Source organism: Mustela nigripes, chromosome 1 (assembly GCF_022355385.1).
Source record: "Mustela nigripes isolate SB6536 chromosome 1, MUSNIG.SB6536, whole genome shotgun sequence".
Lineage (NCBI taxonomy): Eukaryota > Metazoa > Chordata > Mammalia > Carnivora > Mustelidae > Mustela > Mustela nigripes.
The window spans coordinates 213,286,811-213,310,509 of NC_081557.1; the positions used below are offsets into that span (position 1 = coordinate 213,286,811).

The 23,699-nt window shown below is 43.0% G+C and overlaps 2 protein-coding genes across 6 annotated transcripts in view; one reads left to right on the plus strand and one right to left on the minus strand.

Annotated features, from left to right (window-relative positions):
• Window positions 1-928: 928 nt before the first annotated feature.
• LOC132004618 (large ribosomal subunit protein eL32-like) lies at window positions 929-22,591 on the minus strand. Its single transcript, XM_059381163.1, is given in 2 exon segments — window positions 929-3,382; window positions 22,509-22,591. A coding segment is annotated over 1 exon segment (399 nt). The 5' UTR covers window positions 3,343-3,382; window positions 22,509-22,591; the 3' UTR covers window positions 929-2,943.
• Window positions 20,688-23,699, plus strand: part of CPEB2 (cytoplasmic polyadenylation element binding protein 2) — a 71,475-nt gene continuing 68,463 nt past the window's right edge. For 4 of the 5 annotated variants that reach the window (XM_059381132.1, XM_059381140.1, XM_059381149.1 and 1 more), the window contains exon 1: window positions 20,688-22,648. In XM_059381132.1, the coding sequence (XP_059237115.1) occupies window positions 20,957-22,648 (1,692 nt within the window). In that variant the 5' untranslated portion in view covers window positions 20,688-20,956. Of the gene's footprint in view, window positions 22,649-23,340; window positions 23,445-23,699 lie in introns of those variants that run through there. The other variant, XM_059381161.1, reaches the window with a different exon arrangement.

Consider the following 23,699-nt stretch of genomic DNA (forward strand, 5'->3'; position numbering starts at 1 on the left):
AGATAACTGCCTCTGGGGGGGGTGGTTTGATGCTGCTAAGTAATCCAACCTTCCTCAAATAAATCCTTTCTCTGGCTAGTGCATAGCATTACTGGGCTTAAGCTTTATCCCCTAGCTTATGTCTATAATACCTGTTGAAATATAGACATCCATGGAGAATATATGGTACTATTCTAGACCCCAATAGTGCTTCATGCTGTGAGAATTTACCACTAGAGAGGAGCAAATAGATTCTTAACAGAACCAAATAGATATGAAGACTGGTCATCACAACCCCCCAAATAAGTTCTTTTAGACACACATACATAGCCACATATATAACCTCTAAAAATACAACCAAATGAACAAACAAAAATACCCAATTTAAATGGCACTTTGGATTATAACTAATGTATTTGTTGACAGCTGCTCCGTGTTTTCAGAAGGTGCCATGAAGTTGGGTACAGTAAGTCCTCCCCACTAGCTGGAAGAAAGATTTGGTCCTCTCTGTTTTCTTGAAGCCAATTCAGGAGCTAAGCTCAGTAAGTATTTATTAAGCACTTACTATGTGACAGGCACCAGATTATGTACTAGGGAGAGGAATATATAAATCACTTCTCTATGCTTTCTCTTATTTGATGGCTCTTACACCAAGGAGACACTTCTAGGAAATTGGATTCCTTTATCATTCATCTGTACTGCACTTTAGAAACTGCTTTCCCTTATCTGAACCCATTAATTCTTGAAATGAGGTAGAAACCTCACTCATGTTTAATAAACAAAAACAGTAAGGTCGGGGTGCTTTGGTGGCTCAGTGGGTTAAAGCCTCTGCCTTAGGCTCAGGTCATGATCCCAGGTCTTGGGATTGAGCCCCTCATCAGGATCTCTGCTCAGCAGGGACCCTGCTTCCCCTGCCACCCGCCACCCCCCACCACCTGCCTCTCTGCCTACTTGTGATCTCTCTCTGTCAAATAAACAAATAAAAATCTTGAAAAAAATAAAAAGACAGTAAGGCCCAGAATGTTAAGTGTCTCACCCTCAGTCCCCAAGCAGGAGAATTAGAATGGGGTCTTAAATAGTGGCCTTTAACCCCCAAGCCCAGGACACTTTTCACACCACACCACAATACTCCTTAGCTCCTGAGAACCATATCCCCCCACAAGATCTGTCAGTCTTGGTTAAAATCCCACTTTATGATTATGTTCATTTTTCTAAACCCTTCCCCCAAACCAAAAACTCCATGAGGATGGGAACTTTATCATTATAACTTATCATTTTAAACATCTGTCCTTGTTGGCATTCTATTAATATTTGCTGAATTAATCTCAGTGACTGCCAGAAAATCTAGATTCTGAAATGAAAAAATAACCTTTGATGCCTTTCCTTGTGATCAGTCGATATGGTTCAGTCCCTTCCTAGTTCAGTGAGCCCAGATAAATTAATAAAGTTCTCTTAGCTTAAGGTTCTTTTTGGAAAATGAGCATAATAATGCTTACCTGATAAGGTTGTAATGAATATAAGAAATGATAAATGGTAATTATTATAAAATATGGTTTGGAGCCAGTTGTCTTCCCTTCCTTCCCGCATGGATAGCAAACTTCATGAGGACAGGAATATGACTATTTATAAACCATAGCACAGTGTCCTATACTTATCAGCCACTGGAAAGAATTTGCTAAATGAATGGGTAAAGAATACAATACTGCAAAAGGATGTTTAATTATCAGTGTTACAAAATATTTAACTTTACTGAGAGCAAGTTGATACCATATTTTGGCAGTTTAGTAAATCTATGTATATCTTCTAGACTAAAATAAAATATATGATCACAAATCACCCTGAATCTTCTCATTTCAACACATTTACTCTATTATTTATTTTACTTTTGAAGTCCCCATCAGCTGCCTACAACCTGCCTTTATCCTTTCCTGGGAACTAATCATTCATTCATGCATGCAATTAACATTTACTGAGCACTTACTGTCTACCACAAACCAGGTTGCAAAGATTCATAAGACTCTCTCTCTGCCTCTAAAGGATTTATATGCTACAAGGAAAAACCAATGCATAAACAATTTATAATTAATGGAGGTGTTATGATAGAAGTACAAAAAAGTGCTATGGTTATAAGAGTGATTCATTCTGCCTGGGGAGTTTGCTTATGGGAGCTTACATGTAGGGAAGTGATTTTTTTTCTCTTTGTAAACTAAATTGACTTACTGGGAATAAAAATAGTTTCCATTTGTGTAATACTTTGTGTAATACTTTGCAAAATGCTTTCACATCCATTTATTCTTTTTATCCTCACAATGAAAGCTCTATAGTTTAGTGATTTAAAAAAATATATATATATAGTCATCAAAAAAGGTCTCTTAGAGGCCAACAAATAAATAATATAAAAATTTATTTGAAAGCCCCTAGGTAGATGATACAAGCCAAAACTGGAAGCAAGACTTTGTTAAAGTTTCAGAGAAATCATTCCAAGAGTTAATAGCAAAAACCCATTCCTTTCTTTTCTTCCTCAGTGCCATCCCTGATCCAACACCTTGTTTGTGAGTTTTTGTAACAACTTTCTAAGTTGATTCCCTGATTTGTATCTCATTTCCCTCCAAGCTACTTCCTACAGGGGCCACAGATGATAATTTTTACATACAGATGGAACCATGCATCTTGCCTGCTTATAGCTCTTTTATCCCATAGAGCTCCTCATCCCCTGTACTATTAAGTCTGAATCTTTTTGCATAGCACATGAAACTCTCCATTGTCTAAACCTTCCAAATTCTTCAAATTATTTATTGGTTACTCTCCTCCAACAATTTTATTGATTTTGTTCAAAGCCATCATACTGGAATGCCTTAGCTCTCTACCTCTTTGTCTGGTAAACTGATGATAGGCGTAGCAAGTGTGCAATTATTGCTAGTTTTATGGTTTTATTAACACAAATACTACATGTACATAAGCTGTCTAATCATTTTCTTCACTGAATAGCTTGGCATTGGGATTACTGACTTTGATGGTCAGCCAGGCTGCTCTTTCCACAATGGTTTTGTGGTCCCTGGAGGAGACATTGAAAGCACAGAGAGATTTGTTGCACATTAGCAGCATTTCAAGCTCCTTTACATTGTGGACTAGGAACTTCTGGAAGCCACTGGGCAGCATGTGCTTTGTTTTCTTGTTGCTCCTGTAACGAGTGTTGGGCGTCAAGATCTGGACCTTGAATCTTCCGCACACCCTATCGTCAGTGCTTCTGGGTTTCCATCAGTTGCTCTTAATTTTGACACATCAGTCTGCCTGGTGCTGGATAAACTTCTTGGCCTTCGGCTTAATGATCTTACTCATCACTGGAGGTCTGAGGGTGACCATGATGCAAGTAAGAGATGGTTGTCACCTCCACAGGCAGCAACTAGGAAGAGAGGGGTGAAAGTGTATTTTTTTTTTAATGTTGTTCATATGTAGACTTATTAATAGTTAAGTCTTGGCAACCTGATCTGGCTCCTTTTTAAAATTTTTAAATTTTAATTTAATTTTAATACAGTTTGGGAACCACTAATCTAGTCTTTTCTCTTTTTTTAAATATTTTATTTATTTATTTAGAGAGGGAGGGCATACATGAGCAGGAGGAGGGGGAGAGGGAGAAAGAGCATCTCAAGCAGACTCTGTTTTGAGCACAAAGCCAAACTCAGGGCTTAATCTCAGGACCCTGAGATCACAACTTGAGCGGAAATCAAGAGTCTGATGCTCAACCAACTGAGCCACCCAGGTCCCCCTAGCCTTTTCTCTTCTCTAGGAAAAGAAGGAAAAGATCATTATAATTTTTTTAAATTACATACCAAAGATTCATAATTTTTACATTCATTTAACACAGAACCGTTCTTTAGAGAGTATATTCTGTTCTACGTGCTAAGGAACCAGCCAGGGATAAGTCAAAACAAGGCATGCATTAATCTATCATGGATCTTACATTCTGTGAAATAAACAGATAATAAAATTAATCAGTTAATTTAATTTTATGGATTGGTGACAAGTGCTATTAAGTAAATAAAGGATGGCCTGAGAAGAGAGGTACATTGGGGCAGATGGTCCATGAAGAGCTCTATGAGGAAATCACATTTAGATGAAACATAAAAGAAGACAAGTAAGCCATGCAGTTGGGAGAAGAGTTTGCTGGGCCAGGGGACATCAGGATGTATTTGGGAACCTGAAAGACCAGGGTGATGAGCATGTGGGAGAGGGGGAGAGTGGTACAAGTTCACCATGGATTATGCAGCACCTTTTGGCCAAGTCAAGGAAAACACTGAAAGATCATAAGCAACTAAAGGATGCACCTGGATGCAACAAACACCATAGAAGAAAGGGTTATGAGATGGCAAGAGTGGAACTGAGGAGACAGACCAGTTAGGAGGCTATCACAATGTTCATAAAAGCATCCAGTATTCCTGAAATCTTGAAGCTCAGATATTATATGATGACATGCAGGTAATTTTTAAAACACGATCACTATGCACAGGCACTGTGTTGGTGTTTAGGTCCTGGAAGCGAATTTTCAGTGATGAAATGCCTCTTTGTCTCTCCTTGTCTGACCTTCGCCTGCTTCTCCAACCTTGTTTTACCGGCTGCACCTCACACCCTTCCCCCATTTAGGCAACCTTCTCTCCAACATGCCCTACTGTTTTACTCCTTCAGTCCTTTGCTGCTCTTGCTGATCCCTCTTCTTGGAGTGCTTTTCTCATTCTGTTCTGATCACCCCACCCCCAAGCTACATATCTTTAAGTCTTAGTTCAAGTATAAACTCTTCTATGAAGTCTTTCCCAATGTCCCAATTTGAAATAACCATTTCTGCTTTTGGACCTGCTCATACCATGAACAGATGGCCATTTTTTTAGAGGAGAGAGAAAGAAAGGAGAGGGGGAGGGGCAGAGGGCAAGAGAGAATCCTAAGCAGGCGCTGCACCCAGTGAAGAGCTGATGTGGGGCTCAATCTCACAACCCTAAGATCACAATCTGAGTCAAAATCAAGAGTCAGACACTTAACTGACTAAGATACCAAGGCACCCCTTTTCTTTCTCAGATGGACATTTTTAAAAAGATTTTATTTATTTATTTGACAGAGAGAGATCACAATTAGGCAGAGAGGCAAGCAGAGGGGGAGGGGGAAGCAGGTTCCCAGCTGACCAGAGAGCCCAATTTGGGGTTTGATCCCACTACCCTGAGATCATGACCTGACTTGAAGGCAGAGGCTTAATCCACTGAGCCACCCGGGTGCCCCTTAGATGAACATTTTTAAAACCATGTTTGAGTCTTCATAAAGGCCATGAGCCCTTGACTTATCTATTTACATATGTATTTATTTAATTATTGGCTCTTGATATAGAACCTGACTATTTTAAGTAATTTCATTGACTCAGAGGAATGGAAAGGAGGAAGGGAAGAAAGAAGGAATGACAACCATTTGTACAGTGTTTCAGGGGTGCCATCAGTGAGCAAGAATGCATTCATGGGAATCGATGGCTCCCATTTCAATAAGATCAACAGGAAAACTAGCCCAGCACAAAGCCATCAGCTTCTCATAGACCTGAGACACCATCATGACTCTGCTGCAAAGTGAGACCTTGCTCCAGATTTCAATGAGACTCAGTTATCTGAGTAAGTAGAAGAATCCCTCAGAGCTACACAAGGGAGGGTTTACTTACAAACACTGTAAATTTTCTAGCTTTCCATTTTTCTAAATTTGTTCCTATCTTTGAAAGATTTTCTAAAGTCCCATCACTTCTTAGAAGTCTTTTCAGTTCACTAGGGACAAAGTCATTGGATTCACAACAATTTTAGCCCAGCAGATTAAGAGTAGGAGTTCTGAGACTCTGACTTTACTATTAGTTCTGTGGTTTTAGGCAAGCTTCTTAACACTTCTCTGCCTCAGTTGTCACGTGCGAAATGAGGACAATAATGGAATTTTTACCATAGAGTTGTAAAGTGGATTAAATGTTTAGAATAGTACTTTGCATGTAAAAAAATACTAGGTAAATGTTAATATTTAATATTATAAGTTGTTAACAGTTAAATTATGTTAGTTAACATATAGACAAGAACTCTGAATTCATTTTCTTCATTCCACCCTTCCTTAAATAGGAAGAATGTAGGTTCCTCTATTTTAACTATCATAACATTGCTTATTTTATAAGTCATGGGATTAAATATACTAGCTACATAGAGGATATAGTTTCAGTTTCTGTATAAATATGTCCACACATAACTTACAAAACAGGAGATTTTTCATCTTTGAATCCTCTGAGGTATTTGTTGCTTCAGAGTCTATATTGGCAATGGTGAAACTTGGCAAGTTAGCCAATCTTCTATAATGGTAGAGAAATGGCAGAGCAACCTTGCCTATGATTCATAAAATTAAAAACAAAGCAATATCTGTCAGATGCACCAGGACATTTTTTTTCTAAACTGGACTAAGCTGAACAAAAGTATAAAGCTTATTATCAATCTCATTTTCAGTTCCTCTGAAATCTTTTTGTGAGTCTTCCCTATCTAAGGAGACCAGCCATCAGAGAAGAGTCGATGTGTCATAGGGGATTAGGTTAAACAAATGCTTACAGAAATTTGGTATCCTATTAAGAGGCCTTTCCATTCTCTTATTAAGAGGCCATACTTACTCTCCTTAATAAATGAACCACAGAAGGCTCTAAAGAGGGTGGGGCTTTTAGACTGTCAAGGGATGCCTGATGTTTCACCATGGACAGATTCCAGATTATGTCCCCAAGAAGGGTGAATAAATAACAACAGATCATCCTTCATTTACATTTAAAGTCAACAAACCAAATTTTTTTACATGTGGGTTGTGCCTAAATTTGAACATTCATGATTATTAATAAAAGTGAGACTATGCTAGTATTCACAAGCAAGTTAGACCCATAGACATCTCACAGTCTTACCAGAACCAAGTTCCTAAGTCCCTCAAGGGAATAGCAAGAGTTTTCTTGCTTTTTTCCACAGCCCCTCTCTCCAGATTCCTCTGGATATCTGCTGAGGCATTCCATCTTCTTGAGGGATAGGGGAAACAACTGGACTCACAAGGAGCAAGACTGAAACGGGACATGAAGTATAACTCAGAAGACAGGGGTTTGGCTTGGTTTTGCCATTTCCTAGTTGTGTTTCCTCATGAATTCAGTTAACTTTAGCTATCATTTACTCAATAAAATATTGTGCTTTCCCTCCATCTCACAAACTGTTACTCTGAGGATGTTAGAATTTTCTAGAAAGCATTGCTGTGTAGACAATTCTAAGCTAAAAAGTGACACACAAAGGTCACTCTGATTCCACTCATTCTATATCATGGGAGTTAGGTGCAGGTGGCCTCTTGTGTTAGACCTCTTGTGTTAGACCTGAGTTTAAATCCAGGTTCCCACTCACTGTGACCTTGAAGAAGTTCCCACATTTGTTAAATATGAAATGGAAGGGCACCAGCATGGCACTTAGAACAATGCCTAGAACTTAGCATTCCATAAAAGTTTGGATATGATCCAGAAAGGATTTTTTCTTAAGTGGCTACCCCTTGACTGTGTGTGACCTTGTAGGATGCTGAGGAATGAATAAGATCTACATGCCACCTTGGAGGTTTCACAGACTTGAGAAGGGTGGACACTCAAGTGAACAAGTGTTATGATGGAGGAAAGGGGGGTAAAGCTGAGGGCACAGACTCACTCCTAACTCCCTGCTCTGTCCTTTTGCTCTTACTCAGTTTCCCCCCACTCTCCCAAGACAGAGTGTCTTGATAACTGCATTGACTGTCATGGCTTCACCTACCAACAGTGCATGAACAGAGTCAAAACCCCTAGCCCAGAATTCCACTCTCACTGCAGGATACCTCCATGTAGCTTACTTTCTTTCCCCCATACCTGACCCTATACCTATTTCAACTAACCCTTCAAACTCATCATTGACCAAACTATGATGATTTTATCAGAGAAATGTTATGGCCCACTTCACGACTCCTATACACACCTATACTCATCTTGACTATTACAGAGCTTCCTCAGCATCTTGGTGCCTATAGTCTCAACCTCCCCTCCCCCAACTCTCTCCCCATTCAGCCACCTGAGTTATTCTAAAGCTGGTATCTGTTCACAATAATCCCTCTAGGAAATCTTCAGTGGCTTCCTATTGCTGATCCAACAGTATCTTCTTAGGCCTAAAGGACTTTTAACATAAGTCTCAGGCTCCTTTCTACTTTTTTCCATATTTCTCAGACCTCAACACACAGAAAAAAATACAAGGCACCTTTCCAGAACGCATCTGTACTCTCTATACCTCTCCACTTCTGCCCTTGTTGATCCTGCTGTTTTGAATGTCCTATCTGCCATCCATTCATCCACTCATCTTCTTTCTCATCCTTCAGTGTTCAGCCCAAATGCCACTGACTGCATTATCACTTTCCCTGATTAGTAAATCCCTCAAGATCTATTATTCTTTCATCAGGATTTATACTTCCTTGTAGATCCAACCAAACGAATTAGCAGGTTTTGGTAAGTCAAAAGTGGTCAAATAGCAGTAGTTTAATATATTCTTCCTCTTAAAGCATTTATCCCATTTCATTAGACTTCTTAATTTAAATGTATTCCTCATGTACCCTGTCTTCTTCACCATTGCATGCCCAGTGCCCAGCAGAGTGCCAGACAAGAAGTAGATGCTTATAAAATACTTAAAGAATTCAAGGTGACTGCTATGTATGGATCATAATACTTTGTTAGCCTCCCTTAAATCTTGGTCTCAGTCTTTCTCTCAGGTTCCTGAGGCTTGACAGGGGTAAAGCTAGTCACTCAGGGATGTTTTCTCAAGTTAGGAATGAAGTTTTTTTTCCCCATTTTCCATCAGGACCCTGCTCTCTCTACCTACCAACTAATAATTACCTAACCCAGATAAGGAAAAATCTACCTCCATGGCTATCCTTCTTTAAAGCATAAAGTATATAATGTGTAATGTTACTATTCAGGATATTCATTCATTCATTCATTCATTTATTCATTTATTCACTCATTCATTCAATCATGGGGATCTGATTGGCTCTGGGAATATAGCAGTAAATAAGGCAACCAGAGATGATGAATTTGGAATACCTTTGCTCTCTGTGCCTAGTCTTAACATTTTTCAAGAATCACCTAGAGAAAGTTTGAACATTTAAAAAATCCTCTATATTTGAATAGTTGTAAGTGTCTTGCACATTTCAAGTCATCTAAAAATTTTTATCATAAGTTCAAAGTTCAATTTTTATCATTGTTGCAAAGGATGTCATTTTGGCATAAATTTAAATATAATGACTATATCATTTTAAATATAGCCAATGAAATTTGAATATTATAATAAGCTAATACCCATGACCAGCTATTAAAAATATATTTAAGGTTTTTTTTGCAAATTTTAGACCTTTCCTTTTTCTCTTTGAACTCACATTTCCCTTACACTTTTTCCTTGGATTTTATACATATACATGAAATCAAAACTTTGGAGCTGCATATTTAGCTCATTTTATGAAAATTGTCCATCATGTATCTTACTGGCAAACCAATAAGCTAAATTACACTTTCTTTCAGAAAAATTCTGCCTTTATCTTTTTAGTTCAAATAAATGTGCTAATAAGCATTGTAATATTACAAAAACATTGAGAAATAAATTACAAAATGAATCCTGTAAGGTTATGAAAAGTAGTCAAGATTAAAATAATATAGATCTAATATAAATAATCCATGTTCATAAATTGTAAAAGATGGATCAATATGCTAGTTCTCATTAACCAATATGTAATAGAGCAATGAGTGTAGAGATTATGAAATAATGATGGCACCATTTGTCCAATAAGAATGTGTCTCTCTCCAGTTGAAAGGCAGAGAATGGTAGAAGAAAGCAAACTTGATTCAACTACATGCTATCTGAGAGACACACTAGACTCAAAGATACAAATAAGTGTGATGTAAAAAGAAAAATATATACCATGCAACTGGTATACAAAAGAGAGACAAAATAAAGACAAAATTTGTTCCTAGAAGCCAAAAAAAGAAAAAAAAATGTAGTAATAAGAGAGAGAATCCATGAGGAATACAAAAAAATTATAAACACAATGCACCTAACAACAGAGTCCTCCAAAACATGAAATAAGATACATAGATTAAAGGGAGAAATAGATAACTCAACAATGATATTTGGAAACTTCAATAACCCACTTTCAGTACTGGATAGAACAACTTGGTACAAGATCAACAAAGAAATAGAAAACTTGAACACTATAAACCAATTAAATATAACACATATCTATAGGAGACTCCAGTCAACAACATGAAAGTAGATCTTTTTCTCAAGTACATGTGGAACATCCTCAAGGATGGACTTTATGTTAGGAAGCCATAACACAAATCTCAATAAATTTAAAAGCATGCAATCATACAAATTATGTTCTTTGTCCACAATAGAATGAAATTAAAGTCATAATAACAGAAGGAAATTTGAGAATTCATAGATACATAAAAATTAAACAAAATGCATCTAAACAGCAACTAAATCAAAGAAGAAATCATGAGGTAAGTTACAAAATAATTTGAGATAAATTAAAACAAACACAACATCCCACAATTTGAGACTCAACTAAAGCAGTAATCAGAGGGGAAGAGCTATAATGCTTGTATTTATAAAAAAATAAGTATCTCAAATCAGTAATCCAATCCAATAGTAAGCCAAAGAAGCATAAACTAAAGCCAAAGCAAGCAGAAAGAAGAAGATAATAAAGATTTAGAGAACAAAAAAATAAAACAGGGAATAGAAATAATAATGAACACCAATGAAACCCAAAGTTAGCTCTTTGAAAAAAATCAACAAAGTGATCTTTAGCTAGGCTGACAAAGAAAAAAATAAAGGACTCAAGTTACTAAAATCAGGAATAAAAGAGAGGATCTGGAAATCAACTTCAGATAAATAAAAAAGATTGTAAGGGAATATTATGGACAATTGCGTGCCAACACCTTAAACCTAGATGAAATGGATACATTTCCAGATAGACACAAACAACTGAAACAGAAGTAAGAAAAATTAAAAATCTGAATATACCTATAACAAAGAGATTTAATTAGCAATTTTAAAACTTCCCACAAAGAAGTCTGGGCCTGGATGGCTTTACTGGTGAATTCTATAGATTTTAAGAAGAATTAATACCAATCCTTCACATATTCCACTTACAAAAAATTAGAAGAAGGAACATTTCGCAACTAATTCTATGAAATCAATATTACCTGGATACTAAAACCAAAGACATCACAAGAAAACTACAGACCAATATCCTCTATGAATATAGATGCAAATGTCCTCAACAAAATACCAGCAATCCAAATCCAGATTTATATATTTAATAGCATAAGCAAGAGGGATTTTTCTCAGAAATGCAAGATTGGTCTATCATCTGGAGATCAACGTAATACATTACATTTACAGAAAAAAAAAAAAAAACACAGAGACCACAATCATCTCAATTGATCCAGAAAAAATAATTATTATTTCTATATCAATCACATGACGAACTAATAACATTTTGCATGTGTTGAGTTAAAATATATTACTCGAGTTAAATTTACCTGCCTCGTTTTCTTTTTTTAGATGTGGCTACTAGAAAATTTCACATTACATATACAGCTTGCATTTGGGGATCATATTATGTATCTATGGGACCAAGATGATCTAGATATATCTTTGAAGACCAGTGCTCTTAGAAGCATTGGGTATCTTTGGTGCACAGCTCCCTGTATTGCATACCAGAGGAGAAAAGTGAGACTGAGAATGGTTAACCTGCCTGGGTTAATAAACTCTAAATTGTAGGTATCAGAGTGGATACTGAAATTCAGTTCTGTCCTTAAACTAGAGTATGCCCTGTTTACATCCATTGTCTTCCTTAGGGATAAAGCCATTACCATCATTTATTTGCATGTTTTGGATAACTGTTCTGTTTTGTTTTGGTTTTGCTTTTGTTACACCCCCCACCCCAGGACCACCACTGAGTTCTTCTATCTGGCCTTTTCTTTAAATTGCATGGCATGTAATAGCCAAAAGTTTTTGTTCCTTTATCTAAACATCTATTCTGGGGATACCTGGGTGGCTCAGTGCGTAAAGCCTCTGCTTTCGGCTCAGGTCATGATCCCAGGGTCCTGGGATTGAGTCCCCCCCTCCCCCCCGCAGGGAGCCTGCTTCCTCCTCTCTCTCTACCTGCCTCCTCCTCTCTCTCTCTACCTGCCTCTCTGCCTACTTATGATCGCTGTCTGTCAAATAGATAAATAAATAAATAATCGTTAAAAAAAAAAAAACTATTCTGTGCCAACCATTATAGAAGACTCTCTGCTTAAAATACTGCTAATCATCTTCACAACCCACACTTCGCAGATGATGGTTTTTGCTCCCTTCACTTTCACAAAGAAGAGAAAACTAATGTCCCCAAAACTGTACTGCTAAAGTTACACAGTGACAGAGGGAGTTGGGACTGAAAGCCAGGTCTCTGACTCAAGAGCCCCTATGTGTCCAGCATATCCCTCTTCCCTGTCTTCTGAAGTGAGAGAAATATGGATCAACTGTGGGCTTAAAAAACATTAGTATTTATATATATGGTTCATGTACTTAGGAAAACTTTCTAAAATTTTTTATTTTCATATTTTCTATCGAAAATTGAGGTCTACTTTTCTTCTTGCTATGGGTTATGTTCTGCAAATTTAATACAATGGCCTATACGTATACATGAATTTTGGATATAAGATGACATAAACTCCTACAGTCCCACCTGGAGCAGAGTAAAAGTGAATAGATAACAGTAAGGATGAAGCACTTACCTGGGCTAATATCTACCTTGAATCTTATCTAGACATTGCCTTTATACTTAATCTTTGTATAAAGAGGGAAGTAATAATGCCTGGTACCAAATAAACTTTATGATTTTTCTTTGTTACCAAACATTCAGAGTTGCCAAAAAAATTTAAACTTTTAATCTTTCTAAGATTCTAAAAATATTAAGATCAAATTTGATAGATGTAATATTCTTCATTTACATAAAATTTAAATATTCAATATTTAGTCAAAATGCTTCTCCACTTTGTTTTGCAGAGAATAATTTCTCAAGTGAAGGAGTTAGCTTTCCAGAATGAAAGAAAAGAATCAAATGCAATATATCCAATATATACTGCCAGGCCTTATTATTCTAACAGGAGAAAAATTAGTATGCACATTTGAGAAGAATTTCTGAGTTTTTGTGGGCTATGTATTTGGAAAACAAAATGCTTTCATTCTGAGATCACTACTGTCAATTGTTATTCATTTAGCGAGGTGTTCCTGAAAACTTTTAAAGCATTACACTTTCCATCACTTACACTTTAGTAGAAGTAACAACCATTGTTCTTAGGGCCCTCCCTGTGGCTCAGACATGTTGCATATCTCAGCCAGCTAATGGAGCAGCAAACTGAGCAATGAGGAGATGGCGGCTTTAAGCCCAGGCTCTGCAAACTACAGGAAGCAAATTACTTTATTTCTGGGCTTTGGTTTTCCAACTCTAAAATAGGAATATTATTTGCTTTATCTAGTCACCAAGTATACTGTGACAAGGTAAGGAGATAAAAAGTAAAAATCTTTTCCAACTAGGATTACAATGTGTTTCAGCATGTGATTTCTTCTGCTTTCCAGCTGAATTTGCCTTAGCTCAATATTCCATATTCATCCTGGGGCTCCACCCATGACCAGTCCAGCAAGGCTATGTTGCAGCATGTAGGACTCCAATTTAGTAGGTCAGTTTCGGCCTAGAATCTCACTGTTTATGACTCTGTCTAGACAATTAGGGCCAGGAATTATCATAGTTGTATCAACAGCCTCTGTGATACCATGGAATAGTGCATATGTCTTTGATTTTGCTCATGGTTGTATCCCCAGGGTCTAGTACAGTGTCTGACACATAGCAGACACTCAGTAAATAGTTTCTGGGTACATAAATGAATCAAGAAGAACTAGGAAAAGAAAGGAATATATAAGGTATAGCCACTGCCTCCAATGATTTATAATCTAGTCAAGGTGACTATACCTAAAAATATAAGTCGAGAATTGATAGAACCATTAAGTCAGTCTGTGTGCCAATGAGCATGTGGCAGGATTTACTGCAGAGGTTGATGGCTCCTTTCCCAAGTGGGAGTACTGTAGTTAGATGACAAATGTCTCAGGCTCCACAAAGTGTGTCAAAAAACGTAAAGACCTTCTATGTTTGGAGTCTATACAAAAGCAGCAGGGAGATTCTAGATATTTTCCTTTGTCAGTAGACTCATCCTTGGATAGCATAACAGCCAGAATGGTGTTTTCAGAAAGAAAACAATAGGAAGGGGAGTGAAATTTTGTTGTTTGTTGTTATTATCTGTTTTCTTTTTCTTCTTCAAGCAAACATAAGTCACTAATATTATGATCTCTAGAGAATGGTATATCTCCTTATAAGTATGCTTTGGAGACATTTTTCTCCTTTGCTTTTTTCTTCTCTCCTTCCCTTCTCTCCTTCTCTCTCTGTTCTCCTTTTCATCTTTCCTTCCTACAGCATTCACTGGGCAATTCATTAATCCACAAACATTTACTGAGCTCTTGTGTTTCAGGTAAAATGGCAGACAAAAGTATGCAGAGATACATAAGGAAAAGTCTATGACCTAGAGCAACTCAGAGTCTAAAAGGGCAGATAGCCAAGGAGAATAGATAATCATTGTCCATGTGACAAGTGTTCTAATTAAAAAAAAAATTATGACAATGTTGTCAGAGAATGTAGAAGAGGGTTTAAGTCACTGTCCAGGGAGAGCCAAGAAAGGCTATGGCACTGGAACTCTGTTTTGAATGGTAAGGAAGCATTAGCTAATGAAAAGAGGTAAGAGGCATTCCAGAAAGTAGACACATCATGTGCAAAGGAACTGAGCTATGAAAAAACATGTCTGATCCAGAGGATTGGGTACTATGAGGAGTGACAGGTAATAAAGGCAAGAAGGCAAGTTGCAAATAACTTTTGAAGGTCCTATTCACTAGCAAGTTTGGATGTGATACTGTAGAAGCTAGGGAGGTGCTTATTGACCTAGAAGTGTGATGGGATTATAGTTGTTTTTTGACACCTTTAAAGGGAAGAGATTCAGAAGAGGAACTGGTAGGAAACCTGGCTAAGAGGCTCTGCACAAGGGCAGGATAGAGCAAAGATTGAGAGCTAACGCACAGGTAGAGGAATGGACTGAGGGGACAACTTTTGAGCAGTATTTCTACAACAGAACTGACAGAGTACAGTGACCAATTGTTTTTGGAGGGTAAGAGAGAAGAAAGAGGATGACTCATGTCTCCAGCTGGAGCAACCTGTATAATGACACAATCAACCCAGATAAGGAGCAAAAGAAGAGGAGTGGGTCTGGGGGGAAATAAATTCTGGTATGGACATATTGAATTCATGTGTTTGAGGGACATCCAGGTCAAGCTGACTAATAGGCAGCTGGAAATATGAATTCAGCCTATGGGCTAGACAGAGATTGGTTAGACATTAGCATATAGATGATATTTGAAAACATGATAGTGGATAAAGTCACCTAGAAAGAGTATACAGAAGTAGAGAAGAGGACCAGGAATATAAGCATAAGGAACTACAACATGTAAGGGATATGTAAAAAGAAGGAAAGCAATAGAGGACAGCATGAAGGAAGAGTGGAAAAGTAGAAAAAGAACCAGAAGTATTAAAGATAGTGGTACTCTGGGGGATGTGTCAATAAAACAACTTGAAGTTGGAAAAGGTCAATATGGGTCTTAATTTCTACTCTTTCCCACAACTCAAAGCCAGGCCAATGAGCCTTGAATGAAGACTAACCCTTTTTCATTTACAGGCCGAGCAGCGGTAGGCAACCAGCAACTTGACAGCTCAGCATCATGTAGGCCTCATGGCCATTCTGTTTTGCTCAAGTTCCTGTGATGAACCCTTGCGTTTCAGTCTCCTTCCTCAAAATCCCAGTCTCTAAAGCCTGGAATCCTCTAGGCTCCTAAAACAGAAGTCTTGCCTCCTGGAGTCCAGGTTTATCTATCCCCTGAGCTGCCCTATCTGTGTGTCCTAACACACATACCCTGTCAATTCCTGGAACTATCTTGCCTTGCTTATAATTCCTAGCAGCATGGGTGGTGTTTGGGTAACACTTGCCAACAAATAAAGACCCTCATGTTACTATAGTATACTTAGAGCTATTATTTTCTAAAGCTGTTATTCATTTGTGGAGCAGCACATTCAATTTTACAACTCTTGGGTGCCTATTGTGTGCCAGGATCGTTCTAGCTGTGGAAGATGCAGCAGTGAACAAGACAATGTACCTTTCCTCATGGGATTTGCCATTTAACAGGGAGGACAGATAAACAATGTAAATACACAGAGTGGCAGATTGGGGAGGGGGGGGATCAAACCACTTTCGAGTAATAGGAGGCTGGAGTGAAGGAAGGAGTTGCTATTTTATAATGGTGCTTGGGGAAGATATCACTGGGGAATGAGCTTGAGCAGAAATGAGACAGACACACGAAAAATATGAGAGCAAGCTCTGCTGGTATTTAGGGGATAAGTATTCCAGGCAGTGAGAATCACAAGGACAAAGACTCTGAGGCTGAGTTGGCCTGGTATGTCAAAGAAATAAGGATTCTATTGTGAGTAGAAATGGTAAGAGGGGTTACTAAAGGCAGGAGGCAATCGTGAATAACCATTTGGTTACTGAAAATGTCTTGGCTATTATTCTAGGAAAAGAATATTTAGTCAGGGAAGTTGACATGATCTCTTCCATTTTGAAAGGTATTAAGGAGGGTACGTATTGAAAGGAGCACTGGGTGATATACATAAACAATGAATCATGGACCACTACATCAAAAACTAATGAAGTTCTGTATGCTAACACAACATAAATGTATATATATAATTTTATATATACACATATATATATTATTTTTTAAAAAAATGAAAGGAGCCTTTCAGCTGCTGTGTGAATAGGTTGTAGGTAGACAAGATCAGAGGCTGGGAAGCTAGTTAGGTGGTGAGAGCAACAAGCCAGAGAGAGATTACGTCGGCCTGGCCTGGTCTGGTTGGCTTGTGGTGGGTGTGGTGAGATGTAGCTGGATTCTGGATACAATACAAAGGTAGGACAATTAACATGCAATAATGGTTTGAATATGCTGTAAGAAAAATAGAAATCAAGGGTGACCTTATTATTATTATTATTATTATTATTTTGGCCTGAGCAACTGTAACAATGGAGTGCCATTTACCAAGATGGGGGAGTTCAATATTAGACATGTTAAATGTGGGATAGCTAGGAGACTGGGATGTCTATGAAGCCATGTCCTGAGCAGGTGTGGGAAGGCTCTGGTGCATCAATGGAGGGGATAGCCTTAAATGAGAGTGTGGAGTCTAGGTGGCCCTCCATGTAGCAGGAGGGAAGAAGGTGTATAAGAACAAATGCACAGTGACTTGGAAAGGGTACAGTTGAGGACCTGTGGAAGCTCTCCTAAACCAGCTTCTATTTTCTCAGGGAAATAGAAAGCCAGGTCAGATGAAAATGAGGGGAGGAGAGATGGTGTCAGGAGGCTTTGAGATAGAAAAGAAGGTGTGAAATAGTCTTCCAGGACTGTGTTAATAAATTTCAGCTCATGGCCTAATCATGGGACTTAAAATCAACTTAGTGATTTGAGATCAATTTAGTAATTTAACACAGTACCTAGAATTTAAAAATAGAGTTATTGCATGTATAAAAAGTAAGAATTGCTTAAAGCTTTATTTCAGGTGCACAGGTATATGTGTGTGTCCTAGGTCGTAGCGAAAATGTTTTTTAAAACATTGGCCCAGGAGAATGGTAGGAAATGAACAAGAGACTGACAAATAAGGTCAGGGACTGAGTGATCATATGGTCAACAAAGAATATAGCCGCATAAGATTTTGGCATTGGATCAGCTAGAGGACCATAATCCCTCCCCTCTTACTCACCTCCACCTGCACAATAGGAAACCTTTCCGTTTAAATATTTTCAATGATGGCATGCTCACCAAATTGAAAGACAGAGATTTCAGTATGTAACTGTCTTCTCTATAAAAAAAAAAAAAAAAAAAAAATGAGGTCCTCACAACCCTCTGAGGTGTTAAAGTGGTAAGCAGGGGACTGACAGGTAGATTTTGGAATTCGGTGTACTTAAAATGAAATTTGACCTTATTATATAACACTAAGCATGATGGCTTTTCTCTGTTTTGGAGATCTCTAAATCCCCCAAAAGAAACAAGTTTTAGAACACCAAGAAATCTTGTTTTTATTCAAACTTTAGCCCAGAGTGGCAGCATTTGGCTTGTAAATGTATGCTCTCTTTCCTCCATACATCATACTAAGTGCAATTTTAGTGGATGATTGAGCTAATTTTCATGCCTACATTTTCTTCCTGTTTCAAGATTTGTTGTTGGATCTGCAGATGATTCCAAATATAACTTCACTTAGGAAAAAAAAATGTGTTCATTTTTAAGACAATCTTAAAGTCTTTAATTGTGAAGTAGTTTTTCCCTGTAAAACACATTAATGAATAAAAGTTAAGAATATGTCAATAGGTACTGTGGAAATGGCCATTTGTATTTTTAATTGTAATGAGCTCGAGTTATTTTCTAGACACTGTAATTTAAAATAATAAAAGTACTTCTCCAGTTCTATATTTTGCCTGATTATTAAAAATTGTTTTGAGATTATTAACTCAAACCAGTTTTCTATACACCTGACTAATTTCTGAACTGTTTTGAGTTTTTTAAGAATACTTTCTCATATTGTAAAGGCAGTATCAAATGTAGTTCTTTAGACAGACATAATGTAGTTCATATATCAGACATAAAGGTAATACATGAAACATATTTTCCTTCTGCAATGATGCTCTTTCTAGCTTGCTTATTCCAATTTATGTAAATTTGAAACACTGAAATAACAAAAGTAGAAATTGAATAGAGAATGAGAACTCATGAAAATGTACACTCTGCCTACATCAGTAGGAGTGTGCATTTATAATCTAGAACACTATTCAATCTTAGTCCAGTTGTAGATCACAATCAAGTAGAGTCTCAAAAGAAAAAAACTGTAACTATGTGTGGTGGTATCCAGGTGTTAACTAGACTTATTTTGATATTTACTTCTCATCATATAGGTATATCAAATCATTATGTTGAACACCTAAAACCAATATGTTATAGGTCAATTATATCTCAACTAAAAATTTTTTTAAAAATCAAGTAGTCTGGACATCCCATCTATTGCTTTTGGGGTTGGTCTCTATTCTGGGATTATTTCAATAGTTTCACTTCTCTAAGGGCCAAGAAAAAGTTAAAATTGCAAAACAGGATCATTCTGTTATTCTTTATCTAGATCCTCGCACAATTTTTTTTCTCTATGTTAAATGCTTTTTTAGAAAAGGAAACACACAGGATTAGTTCCTCTTTTATTGCTTCCAACAGGAGCTCCACCATGGAAAGCTCCCTCCCCTTCCATTTTGCAAGCCTCAACAAGTCTGTTGCTGAGTCAGAACCTCCTCTTTTCCCTGATGTGAGAAATCTCCCTTGAAAACTCATAAAGCTTAGGAAATGCTTAAATTTGAGTCTCCCTGGAGGGGGGCTTAGCGGGGGAAGGCAGGGACGGGAGAGTCCGAGCAAATATGGCGGGCTGAAGTCCTACACACAGCAGTCCTGATGATGGCACATGAAATGCTTTTATGAAATACGAAGACTTGGAACTGGCCCAGGGTTACCATGGGAGTTCGCCTCCTAACCTATTACAGGCATTTATGTGTGTAGACAGCCACACGGAGCCCGGTTGAGTTCCTGGGACTTTGCTCCTCATTGCCCAAGTGAAAACGTTTGGTGTACAGCCAGGCTTCATGTTTGCCCTGCAGAAAATAACGTTCAAGCGGCTGCAGAAGGTCCCAACAGCACGCAGCATGAGAAGCTAAAAACAAGCCCGAGAAGGCGCTTTCTGGCGCGACGACGAGAGCTCCAAGTAGGGGACGTGTGGGGCACGAGGTGTGGAGAGAGCCGCTCAGCGGTCTGCAAGGCCGGCAGCGCCCACAGGCCCTTCGGAGGGCGGGAAGGGCCGCTGTCCCCGCTGCGCTCGCAAAGTGTAGGCCTCACGCGACCGCGGTGACTGGAAGCCAATCCCAGTCGGGTTCCCCGCCTCAGTTTCCCACGCGGGGCACCACAGCCCCAAGGAGCTCGCGTACCAGCGGCCAAGTCTCACGTGACCGAGGGAGGGATCGGGGTGACAGGAAGGAGGCGGGGCCGCGAGGGCGACGGGGGTGGGACGGAGCGCGTGCGACCCAGGGCAGCCTTTGCGCAGAACCCGCGCCGGGAGGGGCCGTTGCCCTGGAACGGTCGGCGCCGCCCGCGCGCGCTCGTACTAGTGCGCGCGCGCGGCGGGCTCCTAGACCGGAGTCAGCTGCCCGCGGCCGCCACAGACCTCTCTTTTTCCCTAGATGCCGAAGGGGCCCGAGGAGACACGCCGCTCGCTCCCGCGCTCCTCCTCCCTCTTGGGAGAACAAGCGCGCCCGGGCCAAGTCTGCATATTAATGAGGGGCGGGGCGGGGGCGGGGCAGCGGGGGCGCGGCGGCCTCGCGCCCGCGCGTGCCGGGACGCACCGCGGGGGGCGGTGCGATTGTGAGGTGGCGCTGACGCACGTTCCGGAGTTCTTAAGCCGGGAGGGCGGCGGCGGCGGCAGCGGCGGCGGCGGTGCCCGAGCCGGTCTCGGGAGGCGGCGGTGATTGCCGCGAGGGCTGGAGGGGCCGAAGTAGGTGCCCCTGGCTCAGTCACAGTGTCCCTCTCACTGACTCCCCCTTTTTCCACCACGGCAGTGCCGCCCCAGATTCGGCAGCTTCCTAGGCGGGGCAGCGGACGGGGTGCGTCTCCTCCCGCTGCCGCCGGCCTGATAAATGAGGGACTTCGGGTTTGGGGTGTTGCAGACCGCCCCGCTCCGAAGCAGCAGCCCTGGGTCACTATTCAACAGCGGGACGTACAGTCCCTACGCCGTGGGGCCCGCCACGGCCGCCGCCCCGCAGTCCTCCGCCACGCCCTTCGGCCCGCTCTCGCCGCCGCCGTTGCCTGTCACCGGCATCTCGGAGGCCGCCTCCCCCTTTCCTATCCTCGGCTGCGGCGGCGCGGGCAGCTCAGCCGCTGCCGCTTCCTCTTCCTCCCCGTTCCTGGCGCATCAGCAGACCATGCAGGATGAGCTGCTGCTGGGGCTGACACAGCAGCCGGCGCGGCCGCTCACGGGGGCGGCGGCCGCGGAGAAACTCCCCAACCACCACCCCGGCGGCGGCACGAACGCGGGTGTGACCCACCTCCTCCCCTCCCAGGACTTCAAACCGAGTCTGCACCACCCCTCCTCCTCCTCCGCCTCCTCCTGCTGCTGCTGCCGCACCTCCTCCCCGCAGGACTTCAGTAAGCGGCAGCAGCAGCAGCTGAGCTGCCAGAAGAGGAAAGAGTTCAGCCCTCCCCACCTTCCCCACCCGCCGGACTCGAAGCCGCCGCCGCCGCTCCACTGCCCCGGCCGGTTCAGTCCGCCGCCACCGCCGCCGCCACCGCCCGGCCCGCTCCTCCAGCCGGCGCAGCTCGCCCAGCGCCAGCAGCCACAGCAGCAGCAGCAATTCAGCGTACCGCACCCGCAGCACCTCCCGCCGCAGGATTTCGCCCAGCGGCAGCTCCCGGCCGATCTGCCCCCGCTCCCGCAGCTCCAGCCCTCGCCGCCCGCAGCCCCGCGGCGCCGCCACGGAGGCGCGGGCAGCCCTCGCAAGACCCCGGCCGCGGGCGAGGGCAGCGCCACCGAGCCCCCCAATGCGGGCTTGGTCCCCTCGACGCCGCCGGTGAACCCCGCGCCGGGCTCCATGGAGTCCCCCAACCACCCTCTGCTCAACAGTCCCAGTAACCTCCTGCCCGGCGGGGCGCTCGGCGCGGGCGCCTTCAGCAGCCTGCAGAGCCCGGACCTTCCGCACCCGGGCGGCGGCGGGGGCGGGGGGCCCCCCGGAGGCGGAGGGGGAGGCGGCTCCGCGTCGCCGCCGCCACTGCCCGGCTTCGGCACCCCCTGGTCGGTGCAGACCGCTTCGCCGCCGCCGCCGCCCCAACCCCAACAGCCGCCGCCGCCCCAGCAGCAGCAGCCGCCTCCACCCCAGCAGCCGCCGCAGCCGCAGCCGCAGCAGCCCGGCTCTTCGGCCGCCACCCCGGGTGGCGGCGGCGGCGGCGGCGGTGGCGGCTCGCTCAGCGCCATGCCGCCGCCCAGCCCCGATTCAGAGAACGGCTTCTACCCCGGGCTGCCGTCGTCCATGAACCCGGCCTTCTTCCCGAGCTTCTCGCCCGTGTCCCCGCACGGCTGCGCGGGACTCAGCGTGCCGGCGAGCGGCGGTGGCGGCGGCGGCGGCGGCAGCGGGTTCGGCGGCCCCTTCTCGGCTGCCGCCGTGCCCCCGCCGCCGCCGCCCGCCATGAATTTACCTCAGCAGCAGCCCCCGCCGCCCGCGGCGCCGCAGCAGCCGCAGAGTCGGAGGTCTCCCGTCAGCCCGCAGCTCCAGCAGCAGCACCAGGCGGCGGCTGCCGCCTTCCTGCAGCAGAGGAACTCCTACAACCACCACCAGGTACGGCGGACGGCGGCCCGGCTGCGCCGCGGGGCCGGGTCGGGGACGACGAGGGCTACTCGCCCATGCGAGAGTGGGACTGGTGGTGGGGGGGGCTGGGGCGGAGACGGGTGACAGGACTCGGACACCAGTCCCCGGCGGGCGGGCGGGCAGTGGCCACCGTGGGCTACGAGGCTCGGGTAAGGGGGTCACGCTGGAAGTCGCCCCGGCCGGGCGCCCCCTCGAACGCCCGGAGCGGCGGTGGGGGTTGGGGCAGGGGCCGAATGGCGCCCGGACCGAGGGCGGCGGAGGCGACGGACTGGCGCGCCCGCTCGGCGGTCCCTCGCAGCGGGCGCCCCTGACCCAGAGGGCCGCCGTCCTCGATCCGCAAGCCCGGGAGACGAGGCGAGGACGGGCGGGGGACGAGGGGCCCGCGGGCTCCGGTGGCAGCCTCCGACGAGCAGCCGTGGGAAACGAACTTGGGAAGGAGGAACATGATCACCGCAGACGGTTCGTGTGGGGAGCCGGTGACTCTTCCCGGTCGTCCAATGAGGGGATGGACGGAAGGGCTTTCTTAAAGGTTTCATTCTGCACCGGCCGGCGCAAGGTCTGGCTGGGGAGGGGGTGGCCGGCCGCGACGACCGGCCGGGACGCCCTGCCCGCCGCGCAGCTGCGCCGGCCGAGGCCCGAGGGTCGGGAGAGCCCAGGCAACAGCGCGGCGGGCTCGGTCCCGAGCTGTCAGACGACTGGAGAGAGGAGCCTGCCCGCGGGGGCTGACTTGGTTTCTGCCGAGACGCTCCGAAATTGGGGAGATTGGGTTAGTTTCTGCGCCTCTTCTTGTGTTAGGAATATTTGGTGGCTTTTAAGACAAAACTAAACTTGAATCCGGGGTTCGTGTTATATACCTCGAAGAGAGGACTCCCTTCTTTTGGGGGGTGGTGGTGGTGGCCTTACCTTTTCTTGAATTTGAGGTGTGTATATTTTAAGTGGGTAGTGCAATTACGAAATGACACCGGGCAGGTTTTTTGGTTTTTGTTTTTGGTTTTTTTTTTTTTTATTCATCCGGGTCCTT